At 35.6% G+C, this 21,068-nt stretch overlaps 1 protein-coding gene across 1 annotated transcript; it reads left to right on the forward strand.

Annotated features, from left to right (window-relative positions):
* Positions 1-3,515: 3,515 nt before the first annotated feature.
* Positions 3,516-18,634, forward strand: LOC108680583 (ctenidin-3-like). The gene is made up of 2 exons (XM_018169456.1): positions 3,516-3,578; positions 18,302-18,634. The coding sequence occupies exons 1-2, from the start codon at positions 3,516-3,518 to the stop codon at positions 18,632-18,634; spliced, it is 396 nt and encodes a 131-aa protein (XP_018024945.1).
* The last annotated feature ends 2,434 nt before the right edge of the window (positions 18,635-21,068 follow it).

Consider the following 21,068-nt stretch of genomic DNA (forward strand, 5'->3'; position numbering starts at 1 on the left):
ACACTTGATAGTGAGAGTTGGGCACTAATAGTGAGGAGGCTGTTCGTTGTACAGTTAAGCACTAAAAGCTGTGCGTCGTACAGTTGGGCACTAAAAGCTGTGCGTCGTACAGTTGGGGACTAAAAGCTGTGCGTTGCACAGTTGAACACTAATAGTAACGGTGCTGAGCATTGTACAGTAAGAGACTAAATAGTGACGAGTGATTACTGTTGAATCTTGTACTATGAGACCATGGTTGAACTATATATATATCTACTAGTTCAACCATGCTGTGAGACATTCATGGTGACGGGGCTGTACAATGTACACTTGTAAACTTGATAGTGACGGGACTGTGCGTTGTACTGTCGTACTAATAATGACGCGGCTGTGTAAAATGTGCGTGGTCCAGTCGGACACGCAATAGTGACAGGGCTGAGCGTACAGCGTACAGACAAATTTAGCTGCAGTACTATTTGCAGTCAAAATTAATGCCCAAAGTTTACTTGCTGACAAAAATAATTATTTAAAGTAAGATTTCCTTATGTTTAGAAAATTAGAGAATTTTGCTCTGAAACATCTACTGTGTCCACAGCATGCTGTGCACACACGAGTGGAACACATTAATTAATTATGTTAACGGATCTTACTTCGCTGAAAGTTTCAACAATCAACAAGACTTAGGAAAGTTAGCCTAAAATTACTGCTCCTAACCATTTTCTATGCACCCTAGATTAGAAAACGAGTTGTTCTTTTTTTTTAAGGCCGACTAAAACATTTACCATATATATTTTGATTTGTATAGTCAATAAGTCAATCATATCAATAAGTCAATAATGAAGATATTTCTAAATAAATTGTAGTTAAACCTTGACACCTGGAACATAAAATATAGAATAAATAATGTTAAAGCAATTTATTTGGTTATTACTCGTATGTCTTCAATTCTGAAACTATTCAATTCAAATAAGATCGTAGAATTAATTCATTTCAATGAAATTTTTAGTGACAACTGCTACCTGGCGTCAGTTGTGCAGAACAGTTGGTGTCAGCTGTTCAGTTCAGTTCAGTTGTCAGCTGACTCACAATAATTGTAATTAAGGAATAATAATTATCAATTCTGTGAAGTTTCACTCATTCACTGGGGGAGTAGTAACTTTTCTCTGTTTTCGTACTGCTCATTGCATATCAATTTCGTCTAAAAAATTGCCGAACCTTGGTTTGAAAGAAATGCCTGGAAGTTATACGGTTTATCGCGCATAAAACGTATTTTTGGACGTTAGTGTAGAAGTAATATAAGAGTTTGGTTACTTCGGATATAAGTTTTTAAGTTCGGAAATTTTGATAAATAGTGATTAAACAAACGTTAAATAAATTATTTTTACTTAAAGTCCTCTTGGAAGCCTTGAGAAAGCTTATTTTGTTTTCAGAATGTCAAGAGAGTGACAAAACGGCAGGCTCTAAAACAAACAGAAATGCACATTGTAATCCTGATCAAAACTTTGAGATGGTTTAAATTCCTATTGCTCTCTAAAGACCGGCGTAGCCTAAAATTTTACGCATTCAACTTTCAGTTTTACATTTAAGCTGATACAAGTTTCGTCAATTTAAGACTACGAGATTGAGGCGGGATAAGTAATATTTTCGGTAAAACAATTAACGGCAGTACTTTGAACTTAATGTAAGAAATATACATACTTTGCTTTGTAGATTTTACAAATAAAATTATTATCCTGAACAACGAAGTTTTTTAATTGCACAGAATCAGCGTTCATATAATTTTACCGGATAAATTCAGGAGAAGACTATAGCATTTTTCAAACTGGGACGATATTTCCAATTAACTAACCTATGATCTGACCTTTTTTTCTCACATGAACAAAAACATGGCTAGACGTAATTTTTGGTCAGTGTTACCCAACAAGTTGACTAGCAACCACCAGACTACACGTTGACCTAGCAACTAGACGCTACATTTAAATGATTTCCCTCTTCTCTGAACCCCTTCCGTAATTTATGAACGAACTGGCCGAAACAACCAACTGACATTTGTATTTTTTGTTGTAGTGATGACATCGGAATTTATGTCTGTGAATGTCTTAAATTTGCATAGAGAGCAGAATAGATTATGTTTAAAAATTCCTTTTCCTGCGTGCAATTTCATTTTAAATGGCAGAGCTATGAATAATTTAGTTATCGCGTTAAAAATTTCTTATTTGATTGACTTGCGTGTAACTTTCTTAATACAAGGTCAATCAAAATTATATCAATTGGATGCTTCAAATTATGTTAACGTTCAGAAGAATTAACGAGCATATTATTTTGAGGGCGCTTAGAGATGTCTAGCTCTCTAAAAAATTAAAAGAACTAACGTTTAAAAGAGAATTCCTTTTATTTTCGCGTAATTAATATTGCAAAATTTGGAAATTTGGAAAATATCGATGCCAATTTTTTTTTAAATTTAGTACTTTTTTTAGCACAAAGTACTTTTAGAACGACGCAAACCAAATAACCGCAGCTAATCCAATCAGCTTCCGTCACAGAAAAAAAAGCAATTCGCGAAAAATTTTGATTGCTGCTATGAAACCGTACTGCTTACGCACACATTTTAATTAATTATTGAAGCTGCAGGAACTTAAAGTGAAATAAGTTAATATAAAATAATAAGTAAATTATTATTTTACTGTCCAGCATCTATGTCCTATGTCCGTATGTGAAGTTTGGCGTCTCCTGGTCTATGCTCACGCTGATGCGCCGCCTTCGTCTTCCTCCGTCCCCAAGCCGTCCATATATAGGCAGGTCGCTCCACACTCGGGGTAACGTTGAATATTTTCCGTGCATCTGTGATCCTTCAGTCGAGCCGATGCAAGATGCTGTTACCTAATAATTATCACTTGCCTAGGGTAGTTTCCCATAACCGGGATCTTGCTCAAAACGCATCCAATCTTTTTTTAAATGTTGCAAGGGTGAACTCCCTTTCCCTCAGTTCAAGGCATTGAACAATCTAAATCAGTACAACATGCCATGCTGATATGAGGGGGTGAAATTTGATGCTGTGAAGACATTGAGGCCGCTATGCTGCAAGACGTCAAACTGGCTGCATGACAGAAACTACATTGCAAGGCTGCAATATGTCAACTACGCTGCCAGACAGCATCCATATGCTACGGGGTTACTATTATGCTGCAAAAAAAAAAAACAATTATGCAGCCAGGAAACCATCATGTCATGTAGCAAGAAAGAATCATGCTGTAAGACATCAACCAGACTCGCTGCAAGACACCAAATATGTTGCAAGATATCAGTTATGCTGTAAGACATAAAATCTTCTGCAAGATATTAACAATTCTGCAATATATCAACCTTGCTGCAACATAACAACCATGCTGCAAGGCAGTAACAATTGCTACAAGATAACAACCATGCTGTAAGATAACAACCATGCTGCAAAATAACAGCCACGCTGCAAGATAACAACCATGCTGCAACATATCACCCATGCTGCAACATATCAACCATGCTGCAACATATCAACCATGCTGCAACATTTCAACCATGCTGCAAGNGAGTACTTCAGTTTACTTCGAGTGCAGCTGCTGGTGAGAGCGAGTACTTCAGTTTACTTCGAGTGCAGCTGCTGGTGAGAGCGAGTACTTCAGTTTACTTCGAGTGCAGCTGCTGGTGAGAGCGAGTACTTCAGTTTACTTCGAGTGCAGCTGCTGGTGAGAGCGAGTACTTCAGTTTACTTCGAGTGCAGCTGCTGGTGAGAGCGAGTACTTCAGTTTACTTCGAGTGCAGCTGCTGGTGAGAGCGAGTACTTCAGTTTACTTCGAGTGCAGCTGCTGGTGAGAGCGAGTACTTCAGTTTACTTCGAGTGCAGCTGCTGGTGAGAGCGAGTACTTCAGTTTACTTCGAGTGCAGCTGCTGGTGAGAGCGAGTACTTCAGTTTACTTCGAGTGCAGCTGCTGGTGAGAGCGAGTACTTCAGTTTACTTCGAGTGCAGCTGCTGGTGAGAGCGAGTACTTCAGTTTACTTCGAGTGCAGCTGCTGGTGAGAGCGAGTACTTCAGTTTACTTCGAGTGCAGCTGCTGGTGAGAGCGAGTACTTCAGTTTACTTCGAGTGCAGCTGCTGGTGAGAGCGAGTACTTCAGTTTACTTCGAGTGCAGCTGCTGGTGAGAGCGAGTACTTCAGTTTACTTCGAGTGCAGCTGCTGGTGAGAGCGAGTACTTCAGTTTACTTCGAGTGCAGCTGCTGGTGAGAGCGAGTACTTCAGTTTACTTCGAGTGCAGCTGCTGGTGAGAGCGAGTACTTCAGTTTACTTCGAGTGCAGCTGCTGGTGAGAGCGAGTACTTCAGTTTACTTCGAGTGCAGCTGCTGGTGAGAGCGAGTACTTCAGTTTACTTCGAGTGCAGCTGCTGGTGAGAGCGAGTACTTCAGTTTACTTCGAGTGCAGCTGCTGGTGAGAGCGAGTACTTCAGTTTACTTCGAGTGCAGCTGCTGGTGAGAGCGAGTACTTCAGTTTACTTCGAATGCAGCTGCTGGTGAGAGCGAGAACGTCGGTTGAATTCGAGTGCAGCTGCTGGTGAGAGCGAGAACGTCGGTTGAATTCGAGTGCAGCTGCTGGTGAGAGCGAGTACGTCAGTTGAATTCGAGTGCAGCTGCTGGTGAGAGCGAGAACGTCGGTTGAATTCGAGTGCAGCTGCTGGTTAGAGGGATTCCGTCAGTTGAATTCGGGTGCAGCTGCTGGTGAGCGAATAAAATTCAGTGGATTTGGAGTGCAACTGTTGTTGAACAGGGGTTTGTCAGTTGATTTTGAGTGCAGCTGCTGGAAGGAGAGGCTGTGCCAGTTTTTAGATGGACCACTTTCTCCTTCTGTGCTCCAGAGCTGAAAAGTCTATTTTAACTTGTACCAATTTTTTTTCTATATTTCTTATCGACATTATTCATGCTGAGTAATTGGATCCACATTCTCGTGGTCATGGTAGCCTGAAGCGTGGATGTTGATTTTGTTTATGGATTTTTATTGCAGATGTTAATTGCTTTGAACAGTTATTGAATGCAGATGAATATGTTACCCCGATTATCCACTGTTTTGAGTATGACTTGAATATTAAAATGCGTGTTTCCACTTGTTGTTGCATGAATTAATAAATGTTGGGCTAGTGCAGTCTATTTTACGCAATTTTAGTAAAAATAACTTAAATCAAACACATTTATCCGTTAAACAGAAAATTAGCCTCTTTATGCTCGAAACTCGTTCAATAATAAATTGAATCAGTTTATCCTTAAATTTCAATTCCCATTCTACAGTTATCACCGTTAGAATATTGCAATGACAATAAATAATGTACAAAAGCAAAGATTTCTAGGTTGAATTAACCCAAAGATCAGAATTTCTGTGTTGATTAATATTTCAAAATGTTTGCTGAATTCAAGATTGAATGAAAACTTGTTCCATTTTAAATTCCATGAGCCAACCATGAACCAAACAATTGGCTTTAAATTTTTAATTGCTTTATACACATTTAAACCTTATTATTGGCTAATAAGCAATAACTTTTGGCCATATACGTTTCGTAGTTTGTTAGTAGTGTCACAATTTCGATTATTTTTTTGCTGAAGCTTGAAGTAGAATGATATTCCTGAGAAGAGCGTCGTCATTAACTAAAAAACTAGAGCCCAAAACTCTCGGCACCAATCATACCCACTAAAATTTATAAATGACCGAAAGAAGTTTAATGCCTTTGATGTTAGTGGTACATAAACGAATCTCATAACTTTTTACGTCAAACTCTGTAACAGGAAAGTTCGTCATAACAATTTTTTTGCATACGTAATTTTTTTCTCTACAATCGTAACAGACGTGACACTATTAATGCCGGTGTGCTGCCAAGGGCCCAACAAATTTATCTACAAATTTGAGTCAACAAGATGCTTTAAATAAAAAAGCCATAAATACGATGTATAATTTGATAACTCATTGCGGTAGACTAATAAAAGGCCACATGCATGTCAAGATTTAACCGGTAAATATTTTATGCTGAAACTGTTGTCAATTGTCATTAACTGCCAAATCTTGTGTATTTATAAGGTACTGCTTTGATGTATCTACCGCGGCACGTTTTATTATACCATTACAACAAAAAGAGCTTAACTTAAACTAATTCGCAAGCAGTTTGAATGGCGCTGATGTAGTTAAGCTACATCAAGCATGCATTAACCATGCCTTTTGGGTACTTTCATGTAAGGGCATTGCGGAACTCACCACATTCCCATGTTAAATTTAAAATTTGCAATCCGATGGGAAAAAAGTCCCAATTTTATAGGGGCAGAAGCTAGGGTCATTACAGCTGGCTGCTGGCTTCAGTAGGTCTAAGTCCACTCCCCATTCAAAATGTATCCAAGAAATTAGCTGGCTTGTGGTTGGCCAAGGATGGGGTACCCATAATTTTCAATGAGGTAGTGACCATGTTCTGCCTTGCAGGACTAGATCCGTTGTTAAATGAGTACCCAGTGAAAATTTACAGACGCGTCAGCTTCTGATTTGGGGTACCAGAAGCTGGGGCGACTCTAAATTTTGTTAGGGTAAGGCCTGCATGAGTAAAGCTTTCGGTAAACGCCTCCGGATTCGGCGGGGCAGGAGTTCTGCAAGTTTTTTTCTCATTTTTTTTCTCTCAAACACGCGACTTTCGATTGTTTCACTTTCATATGAAGCATTCGGAAGAGCGCGGGTACTGGGCGTGTGGGTTCGGTAAATGCCAACGAGCAGGTAAATCGTTTAATGCAACACAATTTGGGTTGTATCTAATAATAATAATAATATCTAAGATTAATATCAAACATCTAATACAATATTAATAGTTACAACTTTATTATAGATTGAATTGATCTTTTGATGGGTGAATAATATGCTATTTATTGTTTACATTAAGTCTATTGACTGATTTATTTCTATCCATTTTAAACTTTATTCGGCCAACCAAGAGAACCAGGGACTATTATGTAATATATCAACTATTTATAGATTTTTACGTCTGACGATTGATATCTAACGCAAAATAATACATTGGTTTCCAAACACGTTGAGATGATCGTCATGCTCTTCCAAAGTGCATATTCATACGATTGTATGAATTGTACGAATGACCGACATGCATTTACACGTGAATATTCTAACGTCTGAATGAATAGTATGAATTACTGGTAACCGTTTCCTTAGTGGGCATTCGTATTACTGAATAAATTGTGTGAAAGACCGCAACGCGTTTCAATTTAGAATAATCGTACATATTGAATATTAAAAAATTTCAACATACAGTACAAGCGAGAACTTTGTAAAATGGTATATTAATTTCTTGTTGAACTGAAATTAAGTTTTCATCGCCATTCAGGGGCTTACTCCTTCTTGTAATAATTCACTATGAATGCTGCCCCCAATCACACTGAAATTCGGCACGCACTATTTCAACATACGTGATCGTGAGTGCTGTAAAATTTTCATTATACTGGGCCTATTATATATTGCTCATCATATACAATTACTCATCACTCACATTCAAGTCTGTTGTCCTTTTGTAGAGCTAACTGCTGTAGCTCAAGCTTAAAAAGTTCCGTAGACTAAAAGGAAAGCTTCAATGCTGACCTTGCAAAAAAAAAAATCTAGAAATGGAAAACCTATCCTTCAAACATCTGCCTTTAAATCGCCGTCATGCCGGCGACTGGAGAGCAAACTTTTAAGAAAAGTTACCCAATTATAGTCTTCATTGATTATTATTGAAATACCCATAACCAACATGTGCTGGCATTGAATTGCAGATTACCTGATTTAGAGCACACGTGTAACTAAATTGTGCTTTCAGAACCCATATCAATATCTTCAACGGGCTTGCGCGCATAATTACAGTATATAGGCTGAAATTTGCACTGGATGAATAATAACTAACTGCGTGTAGGAATAAAATTTAGTCAATTTTCCAAGCAATAAAGTCATGCGGTCTGCAGCTAAACTGGAGCGATGCGGATGTCACTGATTGCTGAATTAACTAGTAAAAATCCAACATCAACTTGCTTATTAATTAAGGAGGAAATGCATTCGTAAATTTACAGAAATATGCGTAAGTAATAGTTAAACGATTGTTGCCACGGTTATTAAGTAAAAGTTCAGAGATAGCCACCTTGATTGTTAACTATTAACGTTACAACAGACCTTTAGGTTGATAACTATTAAATTTATAACAGAGCCTTTGGATGATAACTAATAACTTCACAACAGAGCCCTAGGTTGATGACTATAAACTTTACAACAGAGCCTTTAGTCGTTAACTATTAACTTTACAACAAAGCAAAATTATTTGTTGTCACAAGCGTACTAAAAAGGCCAACAAATTGATTCAAATATCAATCTCATCAGGAAGTTAAAACCCCAATAAAACGAATTACGAGAGATTTATAATAAATTATAACACGAAATTAATATTCTCCGTGGTTGAGAAAATGCAGAGAGATATACAGTATAATGAGGAAAAAAACTCACTTCGGTACATATAAAAATGATCTAAATATGATGCATGAATTTGTTTTATGTTGAAAAATTTACCGTACATTTCTTAAAGTATGCTTTATAATTGAGATCAAAGATGGAACATTCTCTGAATTTTTAAATAGTTTTCACAATATATTCTCTATTTAAAAAAAGGCCTCCCACACTCACCATTCCAACAAAAAGGAATTAATTTTATTAATAAAATCTATATATTTTGCCTGGGAAAGCATTGACTTGCACTCATCGGACCGTGACAGGAAGGGTGTTCAGCGTTACTCAACGCGCCCGTTACGCAAGACCTGCTGCAGTGAAAGCTCCCTCTGCAGTTCCAGGCTTCAGATATCCAGAGCACGGCATGCTTGCGGAAATTTTATGTGATTTCTGATTATCATTATGATATCCAAGGTTTCATTGTTCATTATTGTGGTTAGCTTTTATCGATTAATTAATGTAGTTAGTTTATTAATGTTTATATTTATTTATCTTGTTATTTTAGGATGTAAATGATTTGTAATGAATACAATCGATGACTTAAAACTCATTCATGCAATTAGTAGCTATATTATTGTAAGTTACATCACATACAGTTTTTTTAAATTGAATAGGGGAATTTAAAATTAAAAAATAAATAAATTTATCCATCAAATAGACAAATTATCATAATTCTTGAAATTAAGTTACCTTAATTTCCCATGTTCAGCGTGTGATTCTATGTGATTTCAATATTTCATTATTGTGATGCATGAAAACATCGGTAAAAAATTTCACTGACAAGTATTCCGTGTATGTGCATGACCGGAAATTGCCGTTTTTTGCCTAATGTGATAATTTCTTCTTCGATGGTCACGGTAATCTATCATAACAATGACGTGTCCTATTGGAAAAATGCAGCTACCGTATTGTGAAGCACTGTTACGTATATAGTGAAGCACTGTTGTATAGTGAAGCACTGTTACGAACGACAATAAAATGAACTAAATTTGCATTATCATGTTAAAAATTCAAATGATTTTGCACATAGAAAACGAAATATTCATATATTCAATTGACGCATCAGGTATGCGTTGTGGCTGCCTCAATTTTGTGAACGCTTTTCATGAGGGAATTTTAAGCCTGAAAATTTTAATTCTGTTTGGTTTTTCGGAATCTTTTTTACATCAAATGTGTATTCAGAGTTTACCTACATCAAATTTTACTGCTAACTCAAAATTTCTGAATATATTTGTAGTTTTACTGAAATTCATTGCGATCTTCATTTAATTTCACCCATTCTTTGAATTTTTTGAACTGTTTATGAAGCTAGTTTCTGAAACGTCATCAATGAATATATGAATAATTTACTTTGCTTTTCCTCTGCTATTCCTCTGCTTTAACTCACGATTTACTCATTCTCAAGATGTAAATTCTTCAGTTTATGGTAAATGAATAAAACCCATCAAAGCTCTGTCGAAATTTCAGCTCACGGAACTACCGAAAGTTTCGTACAATTCACAATTGCGTTGGCAGGTTCTATGCAAATGTCATTTGATTTCTCACGCGCATCAACGGCCTGGCTCTTTGCAATGGCTGCCATGTTTACAAATGCTGTATTTACAGCCAATATATTTGGCGTTTGATCCACTACACCGTAAAAATAAAAGAATTTGTTGTATTTTGTTGTCCAAATATGGCCGATCCTGTTATTTTAGGATATTCATGATTTGTACCTGCAATGAAAACAATTGATGACTTGAAACTCATTCATGCAATCAGTAGCTATATTATTGTAAGTTACATCACATACAATTGTATTAAACCAAATAAAGGAATTAATAAATTTCAAAAGTTAAATTTATCCATTAAATTGACAAATTATCCTATTTCTTTATAGGTTAGCTTCTTTCAACGGTTATTTCATATTTTTGCTGTGATAGCAAATTTATTTCATGTAAAAAATTTGCAACAAGTTATATATGATAGTATTTGTCAAAAGTTTCCCCAAATTGGACAGGCAAATTTGCCTTTAGCGAATTCAAGTATTCGAAATCCCATTGAAGATTCGAACATTTTCATTGGCTTCGAGTAAACATTTTTTTAAATCAATAGCAACGCGCGCACTGATGTTCGAAAAATACTTTTTGTGCTCTACGTAAATCCGGGAATAATGGCGTGAAAAAATTGTCAGATGATAGCAACCACATTTAAAACTAATTTAACGAACGAAATTTTTCACAAACGACCTTCAGGTATTTCGCTGCCGCTGAATAAATTGTTAGCGTCACACATGCCACCCATAGGCTATTAGCAGAATTCCGTTTCATTCATAAGTAAAGAAAAAATAGATTGGGAAAATAACCACGCATTCATCTAGCTTGTAGTAATTCCATTCATGGATTTACTATACACACGTTAATATAAACCCATGGGTCGCACTAACGTACAGTTTTTAACTTAGTTACAGACGATTTTGAATATCTATTCCTGAACAATGAACGCAAAATCGGCCTGTTGGCAATGAGCGAAGAAATTATTTTTTTGTAATGCGATTTAGGTTTTCTGTTGTACGTGTTGCGTTAGGAATAAACTGAAGTATATTAAAAATTTCACAAATAGTAACGAATTTTAAACCTGGAATAAAATATGGATATCACGGCTACTATGACAAAGATAATAGATAGTTGATATATGTTGAGAATTTCAAAGACATCATTCATACTCCTCAATTATTGTCGCCTATAGTATTTTCCATTACTTATATAAATTCATGTCCTGCGGTCATAATTTCCTTTACATAAAACATATGAAAAGTAAAGTCATGCCCTTCATATATTAGATAGTATGTAAACCGCAATGCTTTCGCTCAGCCCGCCATACTTTTACCCCAACATGCGGTCCATCAGCAAAAACTTGAAAGAACTCGCCGGACTTTCACTAACACAGAACAGACATTCGGTCCGAGTTAATTTTTTCTACCCGTGTAAGCTGGAGTGAAGGACGTTGCCACCGAGAATCCATTTAAGTTGCGACCAATACACGAGGAAAGTTTGGGATGACATTCTTCGTCACTTCGAGTGAAAAAGTCCTTAACTCGTCCCATTTAAATGGCATGTTCCCGGTAGAATAAGAAGGCAGGCTTTAAAAATTGCCTGAAGAGATAAAATGTCACTTGAATAGAAGGTTTCCTAGCAACGGGAAAATTAATAATTGTATTTTATGAAATTATTAACCTATAATGAAGGATAAAGAAACAATGGTTTCAAAAATATTCAAAAAGAAAAAGTTTCGCAGGGATCGGCAGTATAGAGAGAGCGAGGTATTCTTGCCCTTACGCAGTTCAAGATGGAGTTCGACATTCGCCTCTCACGTTGTATCGCAGGCAGCGTTCCATTGTGACAGCCCAGACAAAATTTATGCAAACTCCAGCAGACTGAAATGTCTTTGGAGTTTGAAGAGCGGCGTTTCGAGGTCTTGGGTTTTATTCAAAGCTCTGGAAACGCCAAAAATTTGCAGTGTTTATCGCTCGACTGACGCTGAACTTCCTTTAGTTTTGCCAGGCATATGTTAGAGACCGAACAACCTGGTGTTGCTCGTTTAAGATTCACGAACATTGGAATAAACGGAGAAGTCGTTAACGTTATTTAATATAAAATATTAGCATCAATAAATATTATTAAAAATAATATAATAATATTAGCAGCATATTGTGCCTAAAATCTAAATGTTCGGCACTCAGAGTTGGGAAAGCTTGAAATTAATTATTTATTTCCGTAATTGAATGAATTGTTAGTCTTTCAAGAAAGATGTGAGGAGACTCATGATTTTTAATATATTTACCATCGGGTTTAAAAATAGGTATCATATTTTCCACCGAATTTCGTTGAAATATGGTATCGGTATTAATAAAGTTCATGCGTGCGAACGATCCTGGGATAAGGTTAAGATATTTTTTCACCTTTCAAAACGAAAAAAATTCGCTATAATAGATACACCGAATTTTCCGAGAAGTTTCAGAATTTTCTGCTCGAAGTAAAAATTAAAATGAGGAGAGATAGTCGTCAGCAAAGGAGAAATACTATAACCAATTTACTGCAGTACGAAAACATCAAATAACAGTAATTCAATATGAATGCATAATCGTCTGCTGCGAGGCAAAGGCAGCGAAGTGATCTTAAGTCAGCTCCAGATTCAATTTAGAGAAGTGCCCACCGCGTTATTTAGTGCTCCCCGATCTCATATCATTTGGGTAGTTTATAATCAGAATGTATGTGGCCCTTATATTTATAGCTTCATATCTTAAATTTGAAAGGCATTCTGGAATTAGACTTCCTATAAAAGCAATTAATTAATAGGTCGAGTCAGTCTGAGTTACTATATTGGGACTGTTGTTTCGGTTTATTATATGATATGAATGAGTGTAAAGTTTCAGTATATTTTTGAATGACAAATGTTTTGTATTTTGTTTGATTTGAAAAATTTGTAAATTTGCTGATTTGATTATTTGAACACTTTTCGTCTTTTGCTAAGGCGAAAAGACAGTATTGAAATATCCAGTCCGTCTGTTCTATTAAAAATATATTATTGCATTCATGGAAAGTATTTCAAAGAAAGATTCAACTATAATTATCAAAGTTACATGAGAACACTAGAGGTAATTGGAACCAATTATTTATTATTAACGCAGAACGTCATTCCTACTCGTGTGAAGTCTAATTTATCCATTTCTAAGTATATATGGTTTTAAATATAATTATTGATCAGTAAAAAACTCAAAAACTCTTTTTATTCGGAGTTGAATTTGAATTATCTTTTTTTAATGTTGAATAAATATTTTTGCTTCTTTTTCACCATTCAGTACTATTTAAGGAGTTCTCCTATGTAGCCAGTGTGAACAATAAATTGTAAAGAAGTTCGTAATAAGATGAACTTTGTTCATTGTTTCTGTTGATAGTGTAAACATTTTTAGCGAACCTTTTGTTAGCATAGTTTTCAATAGTCTATTTCTCATGCGCTCCTATGGTTTACTTGTTTATCTGACCTTTAGAGTGTAAAGAGTGACAGTGACAGTTTAGAGTGACAATGCATCAAATAGTTGCATGCCAGCTCAGTTGTTCGTAGCCCGCGTCAAAACTGCCCACTATATTTCGATGTGTTAATATAGTTATATATGCCTTCTTCTAACTTGTTTATAGTTCTGATGATTATTTGTTATATTTGAATATTATAAGCATACAATGAAGTTTATTGGGTTAATATATTTATGTTTGTTCTTACAGCTACAACTTTTTCATTCAATAAAAAGGAAATTTGTTGTCAGAACTGTGGTTAAATTAAAACCTGAACGCGGACTTACGTCAACCCAAACTCAAAAAAAGGAAAGGGTTTTACAGATAGGATAATTGAAGGTGGCTTAAAAATTTTTAGCTATACATGAACATTTATTATCATAACCATTAACCGCTCCTTTTTGTATGCTTGTCATCCAATGAAACTCGAAGAAAATCATCTTGTCATATGAAATTACTGGTTAATTTTCAGTAGAAAACTATCCCCTTAGCATTTGCCTCAACGATCGTTAAATGAATATATTTCAATTACTTATCCGATTCAAGATACTTATAAAACATTATATTTCTGATTTGAAAGTGAATTAAGATGCATCGATACATGGAGGAAACTAATTAAATGTAGCACTAATATGAACAGAAAATTCGAACCTCTTTTTCTGAGTTAGCGTCCGTCCTATAAACCAACCAGAGATCTGATATTCAATCAATGTTGAATTAAATACTGAATGATTTAATCGACATTACTTCGATGTTGTTCCAACGTCATTTTCCTGGTGTAAAATAGCTTATAGCGCCTCTCTGATTTTCTTGAATATTGGGCGACCAAAACCTGCCCAAATCTGCGCTAAGAGAACGTCGCATGCTGAATCAACGTTGAATTAAATAACGCGTGATTTAATCAGCATTAATTCGACGTTGCTCAAACGTCATTTTCTTGGTGTGGAATAGCTTATAGCGCCTCTCTGATTTTCTTGAATATTGGGCGACCAAAACCTGCCCAAATCTGCGCTAGGAGAACGTCGCATGCTGACGGTCGAAAGCTCGCTACGGGCAAGGCTCGTTAGATTTCTCCGGGCATGCCATGCCCTCCTCAGATGGTTTTTTCCTCAAGTTCCCAGCAAGAAAGTTAGCTTGGTGATGGCAGTAGAAGCCTTTATCACTCGGGTAACATTTTTCTTTTTTAACATTCATTTAATGTTGCAGCACCATATAATGCCTTTGTGAGGTTGTTTTAGCGTAAAATTCGATGAAGGTTTCCGAATGTTCGCGGCGCTCAGTGTTGCAGTCGGTCTTTTATTCAGTCTTTAAAGGGTCACATTCTAAGCGGTTCTTTACCCAATATCGGCTTACAGTCTGTCTCTTATACACATCTAGNGAAATTTAGCATCGGCACTAATAAAGTTCACGCGTGCGAACGATCCTGGGATAATTTTCAAATATTTTTTCACCTTTCAAAATGAAAAAATTAGCTCTAATCCACCGAATTTTTCGAGAATTTTCATAATTTTCTTCTCCAAGTAAAAATTAAAGTCAGGAGAGATTGTCGTCAACAATGGAGAAATGCTATAACTAATTTATTGCAATGCTGTCGCATCCAAAATAATTCAATATGAATGCATAATTGTCTGCTGCGAGTCAAAGGCAGAGAAGTGATACAAAGAAAAGTCCTAAGTCAGCTCAAGATTCAATTCACAGAAGTGCCCACCGCGTTATTTAGAGCTCCCCGATCTCATATCATTTGGGTAGTTTATAATCAGAATGTATGTGGCCGTTATATTTCTAGCCTGTCTTCATATCTTACATTTGGGAGGCATTCTGGAATTAGACTTCATATGAAAGCAGTTAATTAATAGGTCGAGTAAGTCTGAGTTACTATATTGAGACTGGTATTTCGGTTTATTATATGATATGAATGGGTGGAAAGTTTCAGTAAATTTTTGAATGGTTTGTTGATTGGGAAAATTTGTAAATGTGCTGATTTGATTATTTGAACAGTTTTTGTGTTTTATTAAGGTGAAATTGAGTCAGTATTGATATAACCTTTCCGTCCGTTCTAGTAAAGAATATATTATTGCATTAATGGAAAATATTTTGGATAAAGATTTAATTGTAATTTTTAAAGTTACAGGAGCCGAAGCTCAATGAAACTTTATATCAATAATTTTAGCCGAAGATCAATGGTGATACAAGAGCGAACGTATAGGCCGCTGATACGCACGCTTCAACCGCTCACTAAATTCATATTTTAGAATGCACAAATTAAAATTCTTGCCAAAAATTAACGAAAAATTTCACTGTAGAAGTTTTCCATAATAGGCGATAGCTCATTTCTGATCGTTAGATCAATAATACTTACTAACATGAAATTTGCAACCCAATGGCTTAATTGTCAAATAATATAAATGCCGATCGTGAGTGCGCATATAATCCAAGTCCTCAAATGAATTATTCAGGCTCAGCTCACTACGGAAATACAGCAAAATTGGCCACCAATTTCCTGATTTCAATGAGTTACGAGGACATTCTGATGTGACACGGACAGCGATGCCATAACTCTGATCTGCCATACGCGGTATTTAATTATCATCTTATCATCAACAACTTTGATTGTAGATTTGAGATTGCAAAATAACTTGAATGTAAATGTTAAATGCAGACTTCCGTGTATCGTTAAATGAAATTTTTAATTTTAAGGTAGTATTGCTTATGATAATTTCGCGAAAAATTATCGGTATTCAAAAATTGAAACAACATGGTTAGAACAACATCTCTACCTTCTATGTTGAGCAGTCTGAATTTGTATTCATTCTTAATATATTTATTTGTAATGGTTGCCGTCAAATCTTGTCTATAAAAAATTTAATGCAAATTTAGTATTCTCATATTTTCCACTTTTATTATTATCCATGATCGGCGACTGGCCAGAGGTGGCTTACTCGACAACACAGACACAAAATTTTGACACTAAACTATCTTTAATCTTATCAACACTCATGATTTTTATTCTGATCTCCATTCGATAGTAATTTCCCGCATAAATTACAACAATTTTCCTTCCTGAAGCATTGTAGTTATTACTCCTAATATCCTTGTAGGACATTTTAATCGTTATTTTCATCGTTTGTAATAAACTTTGCTACGAACTATTATTCATCAAGAGCTATAATGCATCAATTTACCGACGTGTTTCCATGTAGTCGATACTTTCCTGCAGCTAAATAAAATACTTTCAATAAAGTTACCTTGAACATTATTTCGCCTAACGAAATAAATAGTTCCTTGTATATTTATATTGCTCAGTTATAATTCATTAACGATTTGTTCTAGCACTATAAACCTTTATTTTAGTCCTCTTCGAAGCGTAATATCCCTAAGTAATTTCCATAACCGGCCATAATTCCTTCATTTATAATAATGAAATTTTTGTTGTCGTAGGTAACATTGTGACTGTGAGCATCGTTAACGATGTTGTCCTCATTGCAAGGCTGCGCGCAGTAAAGTAATTGTAGATCTACTTAATATGACAGGTTCATGAATTGAAAAGATTTGATTTAAAATTAGATGAATCGAGTTCATCGTTGATTGTCTTCATTACCTGATCAATTGCAATATCCAATTTTCATGGAATGGAATGCCTTATAACGGCTAAAGATGTGAAGCCCAAGGTCGAAAATTTTTTATAACAAAATCTAAACTAAAATAAAAGACTTCGAATAACTTGTTCTAATATTTATATTCGTTTTAATAAATCATTCTTTTTCTGAAGATATCAATACGACAGTGTAGAAAAGTAAGTTTCAGCAAAGCTTTGAGTATCTGAGAAAAATCGTCAGTTATATATATTTATATTTATTGCAATTTGTCTCTCTTCTCGAGTTTTCTTCCCTTATTGCTCTAATGAAATTCGGGGAATACCTATGTAGGCTTCGGCTGCATAGTCGCTACACTCGGCACAAAGTTATTTTGGGTCTGCTTGGTCATCCGATCAAAGTCAGTGTCTGGTCAGAATCTCTTAACTGGCATTATAGTCGCCTGAGAGTATGACAAGGGTTGGCCGTGCCGAGTCATACCGAGCTTGCAAGCAGCCCAGAAGCTGCCCTTCGAACCCGAAACGAAGCGGACATAGAGAGCGGCTGATTTACGCGTGCTTCCCCGACTACCAGGCAGCACCTGTAACAGAGTCGTTCATGAGCCTAAATTTTTGTTAGGGTTATGGTCGTTTAACTTGCACCACCAATAAAAGGTGACTGAAGGTCCTTCTACCCTTCCTGCACGTTAATTTACAATATATTTTTCTATTTTGTTGTAGTGAATTTTTGGTTATGACCCTGACTTTTGACGGAGTAGGGCTTAATGGAATTGACAGCAGCCAACTCAGGAAGGGAGCAGGAGAATTTCTTAATTTTAAGCATTGTGTGTTGACTAAAGATACTTTTTCATTATCGAATGTCAGTTTTCAGTTGAATAAATTGCCTGCCACTAGACTAAGCCCAGTTGTTTATTCGCTAAAGTCAAGTGTCTGTTCAATAAAACGTATGTCTATAATCCTAACTTCACTAAGCAGTTGACTAACGTAAGTTGCCTTTAGACGAACTTTAACCGTCATTGACTGCCGGCTTTTAGAACTCTTAAGCAGGGGACTCTTAATAACTCTCTCTTAAAACTCTCTCTCAAGAACTCTCTTCTTAAACTCTTAAGAACTCTTTACTCATCACAAAATTTTCTCCCCGTCAGGTCGCGTGTGCCTGCTTACTGGCACTGGTCGCCACCGCAGCGGCGGCGCCCTCCCCTGGCGGCGGTGGCGGTGGTTTTGGTGGTGGAAAGGGTGGTGGTGGCGGTAAGGGCGGCGGCTACCGTGGTGGTGGTAGCTACATCATCGTGCAGCCCATCTACGTGCCGCAACCAAGCTACGGGTACGGTGACTACGGATACGGAGGGGGATACGGTCTCGGTGGATACGGAGGTGGATACGGCGGAGGGTACGGCCTCGGCGGATACGGAGGTGGTTACGGTCTCGGCGGATACGGAGNCAGGTTTACCATGAACAATATATCCACGCTAATGTAATAAATAAATTTGTCAAGCCTGCACGTGTAGTGTTTTATTGCATGTGTATGGTGTAGCAATAATTTTAGCGTTAAGATGCAATATTTCACTAATCTTTGTTTTTTTTCAGATTATTAATAATGTACGAATTTCAGCAAGACTGTAAATTATACATTGATTCATGAAAAAAATCTAAATTTTTATCTAGGCAAGAACACCCGAAAATATCAGAAAATTATGATCCCTCTAGAAAAGGGAACTACAGGATTTCCAAACTTTTGACTACAATAATCTACTAGAATTATGCCGGCTATACCAGCGTCAGAGTTTCCTTTTACCACGAGGAAATAATTACACAAAATAAAATACTTATTCTCTATAAAATAATTACTCGGGATGCAATATTTTTTCACGATATAATTATTATAGCTGAGCTTTGAATAGAAGTTCAGGTGTTGGAGCTGTTCTCTCATACACAAGGTGTAGGAGGTACAATTTAACTGGTATTTAATAAATTATCAAGTATGCTTGTATATGTAGTGCATGTTTATGCAGTCCATTATGATCATTGATACCATACACATTAATAACATAATCATTGATACGATACATACGATACACATTAATAACATACTCATTGATACCATACACATTAATAACATAATCAATGATACCATGCACATTAATAACATAAACATTGATATTCCACGCATCCCAGCTAATAGAATATCAAAACACGATGTATTAGGAAGAAAAATTTACGAAGACGGACAGCTTCTAATTCACGTGATGCAAAGAAAGTATGTGCAATGCATAAAATTTGAATTAAATTTTTCAATACGAAAATATTTATTTAAATATGCAACGGTTATTATAACCTGCATTTATAACAAACGTGAGATTTTTCAATTGTTGGACTTGAAAAATTGTAATAGAAGAATTAGAGTAGAGGTAGTAGTAGTAGTAGTAATAATAATTATGTAATAATAATAATAATAATAACAATAATAATAATAATAATAATAACAATAATAATAATAATAATAATAATAATAATAAAATAAAAATATTAATAATAATAATTTCTAGTGATAATAATAATGAAAATATAGTTCGCATTACAATGTTTTAAATTCCATAAACTTCTGATCTACAAAAAGCCCTTTTCACTTCCACCACAAACGTCGAACATTATTCATATAAATTGCACTGATATGATTTCTCCACACGAGGAGGAAATTATTCCTGCAATCCGGTGTGTTCAAGATTTATTATGGTTATGAAACAAAAATATATGCATATGATATAGAAAAAAGTCAACCCTTCCTGCATATTTTAAAGGAAAATTCTCTCTCATGAGACTCATTGCTTTATTATAATAGATGCCAGCAAGATGCAGGAACTGAGCAACAACGAGTATAAACGCATTCCACATGAAAATATTTACATTTTTTAAACTTCGATCATATCACGGTTCCGATTTCTATTATCTTAAGTCTATACATTACCTCAGCACACGTAGCTTATTGAAAATCGAGTTATTCCATCACTCAGCGTATCAGATTGGATTGTGCATTGAAATTTTTTTACATTTTGTGAAATTAGACATCCCTGCTGAAATTACCTAAAAAAAGTTTTCTTGCTTTTCGAAAATTAAGCAAGCCTCGATGTCAGCCTAATACTACTGAGGACGAGTTACTTAATTTCCAGAGCTGAATTTGAAGTAGGAGACAGAACTTCTCCAGTCCGTTACACGAATTTCACAGCACATAATTCTAGAAAAGTTACTGTACTCCAAACGCTAATTTTGTGTAACTTTCAGTACTTTTCAAAATTTACTTGAAAATTTCTGTAATGAAATCAATTTGATGCACGATAGCGCGTCAAACGNGTGAATGAACAACTTAAATCACTTAACTTGAGTATTTTTTTCACATCAGTGTCTGGACTATCACGAAGATTTTTGTGATTCGAAGAAAACATTGTTGTGGACAATTTCATCTCTATTACACCAAATATTTCAATATTTAATTTAATATTTAATTTAATTTTGGAGCAGCGCGCCATTTACATACCGCCTTGATCCTGTAATAAAACTTTATAGCTGATTATGAAATGGAAGTAATTCAAGGCTCTAAATATAACAAGTTGTAGGAGCTATAACCCAGTGAAAAATTACATTTATTTCACTAGTAATTGAGTAAAGGAATACTAATAGAATTTTTTAACGATAAATTTGCACGTGATAGAGACGTAGGTAGAGGAATGTTTATTCTAATATAAATATTATACCAGAAAAATTGGGAGAAAAGATATATAAATAACATAGAAATAAATAACAGGTCAACGACAAGAACTTTGAACGTTGAACTCGTCTAACAGCAACGTAAACTGGACAGTGTACAATGGGCTTAATTCAATTTTAATTGATCGAGTCTCCGACTCCCCGTTGAAC

This window comes from Hyalella azteca, unplaced genomic scaffold (genome assembly GCF_000764305.2).
Source record: "Hyalella azteca isolate HAZT.00-mixed unplaced genomic scaffold, Hazt_2.0.2 contig5196, whole genome shotgun sequence".
NCBI classification, from domain to species: domain Eukaryota; kingdom Metazoa; phylum Arthropoda; class Malacostraca; order Amphipoda; family Hyalellidae; genus Hyalella; species Hyalella azteca.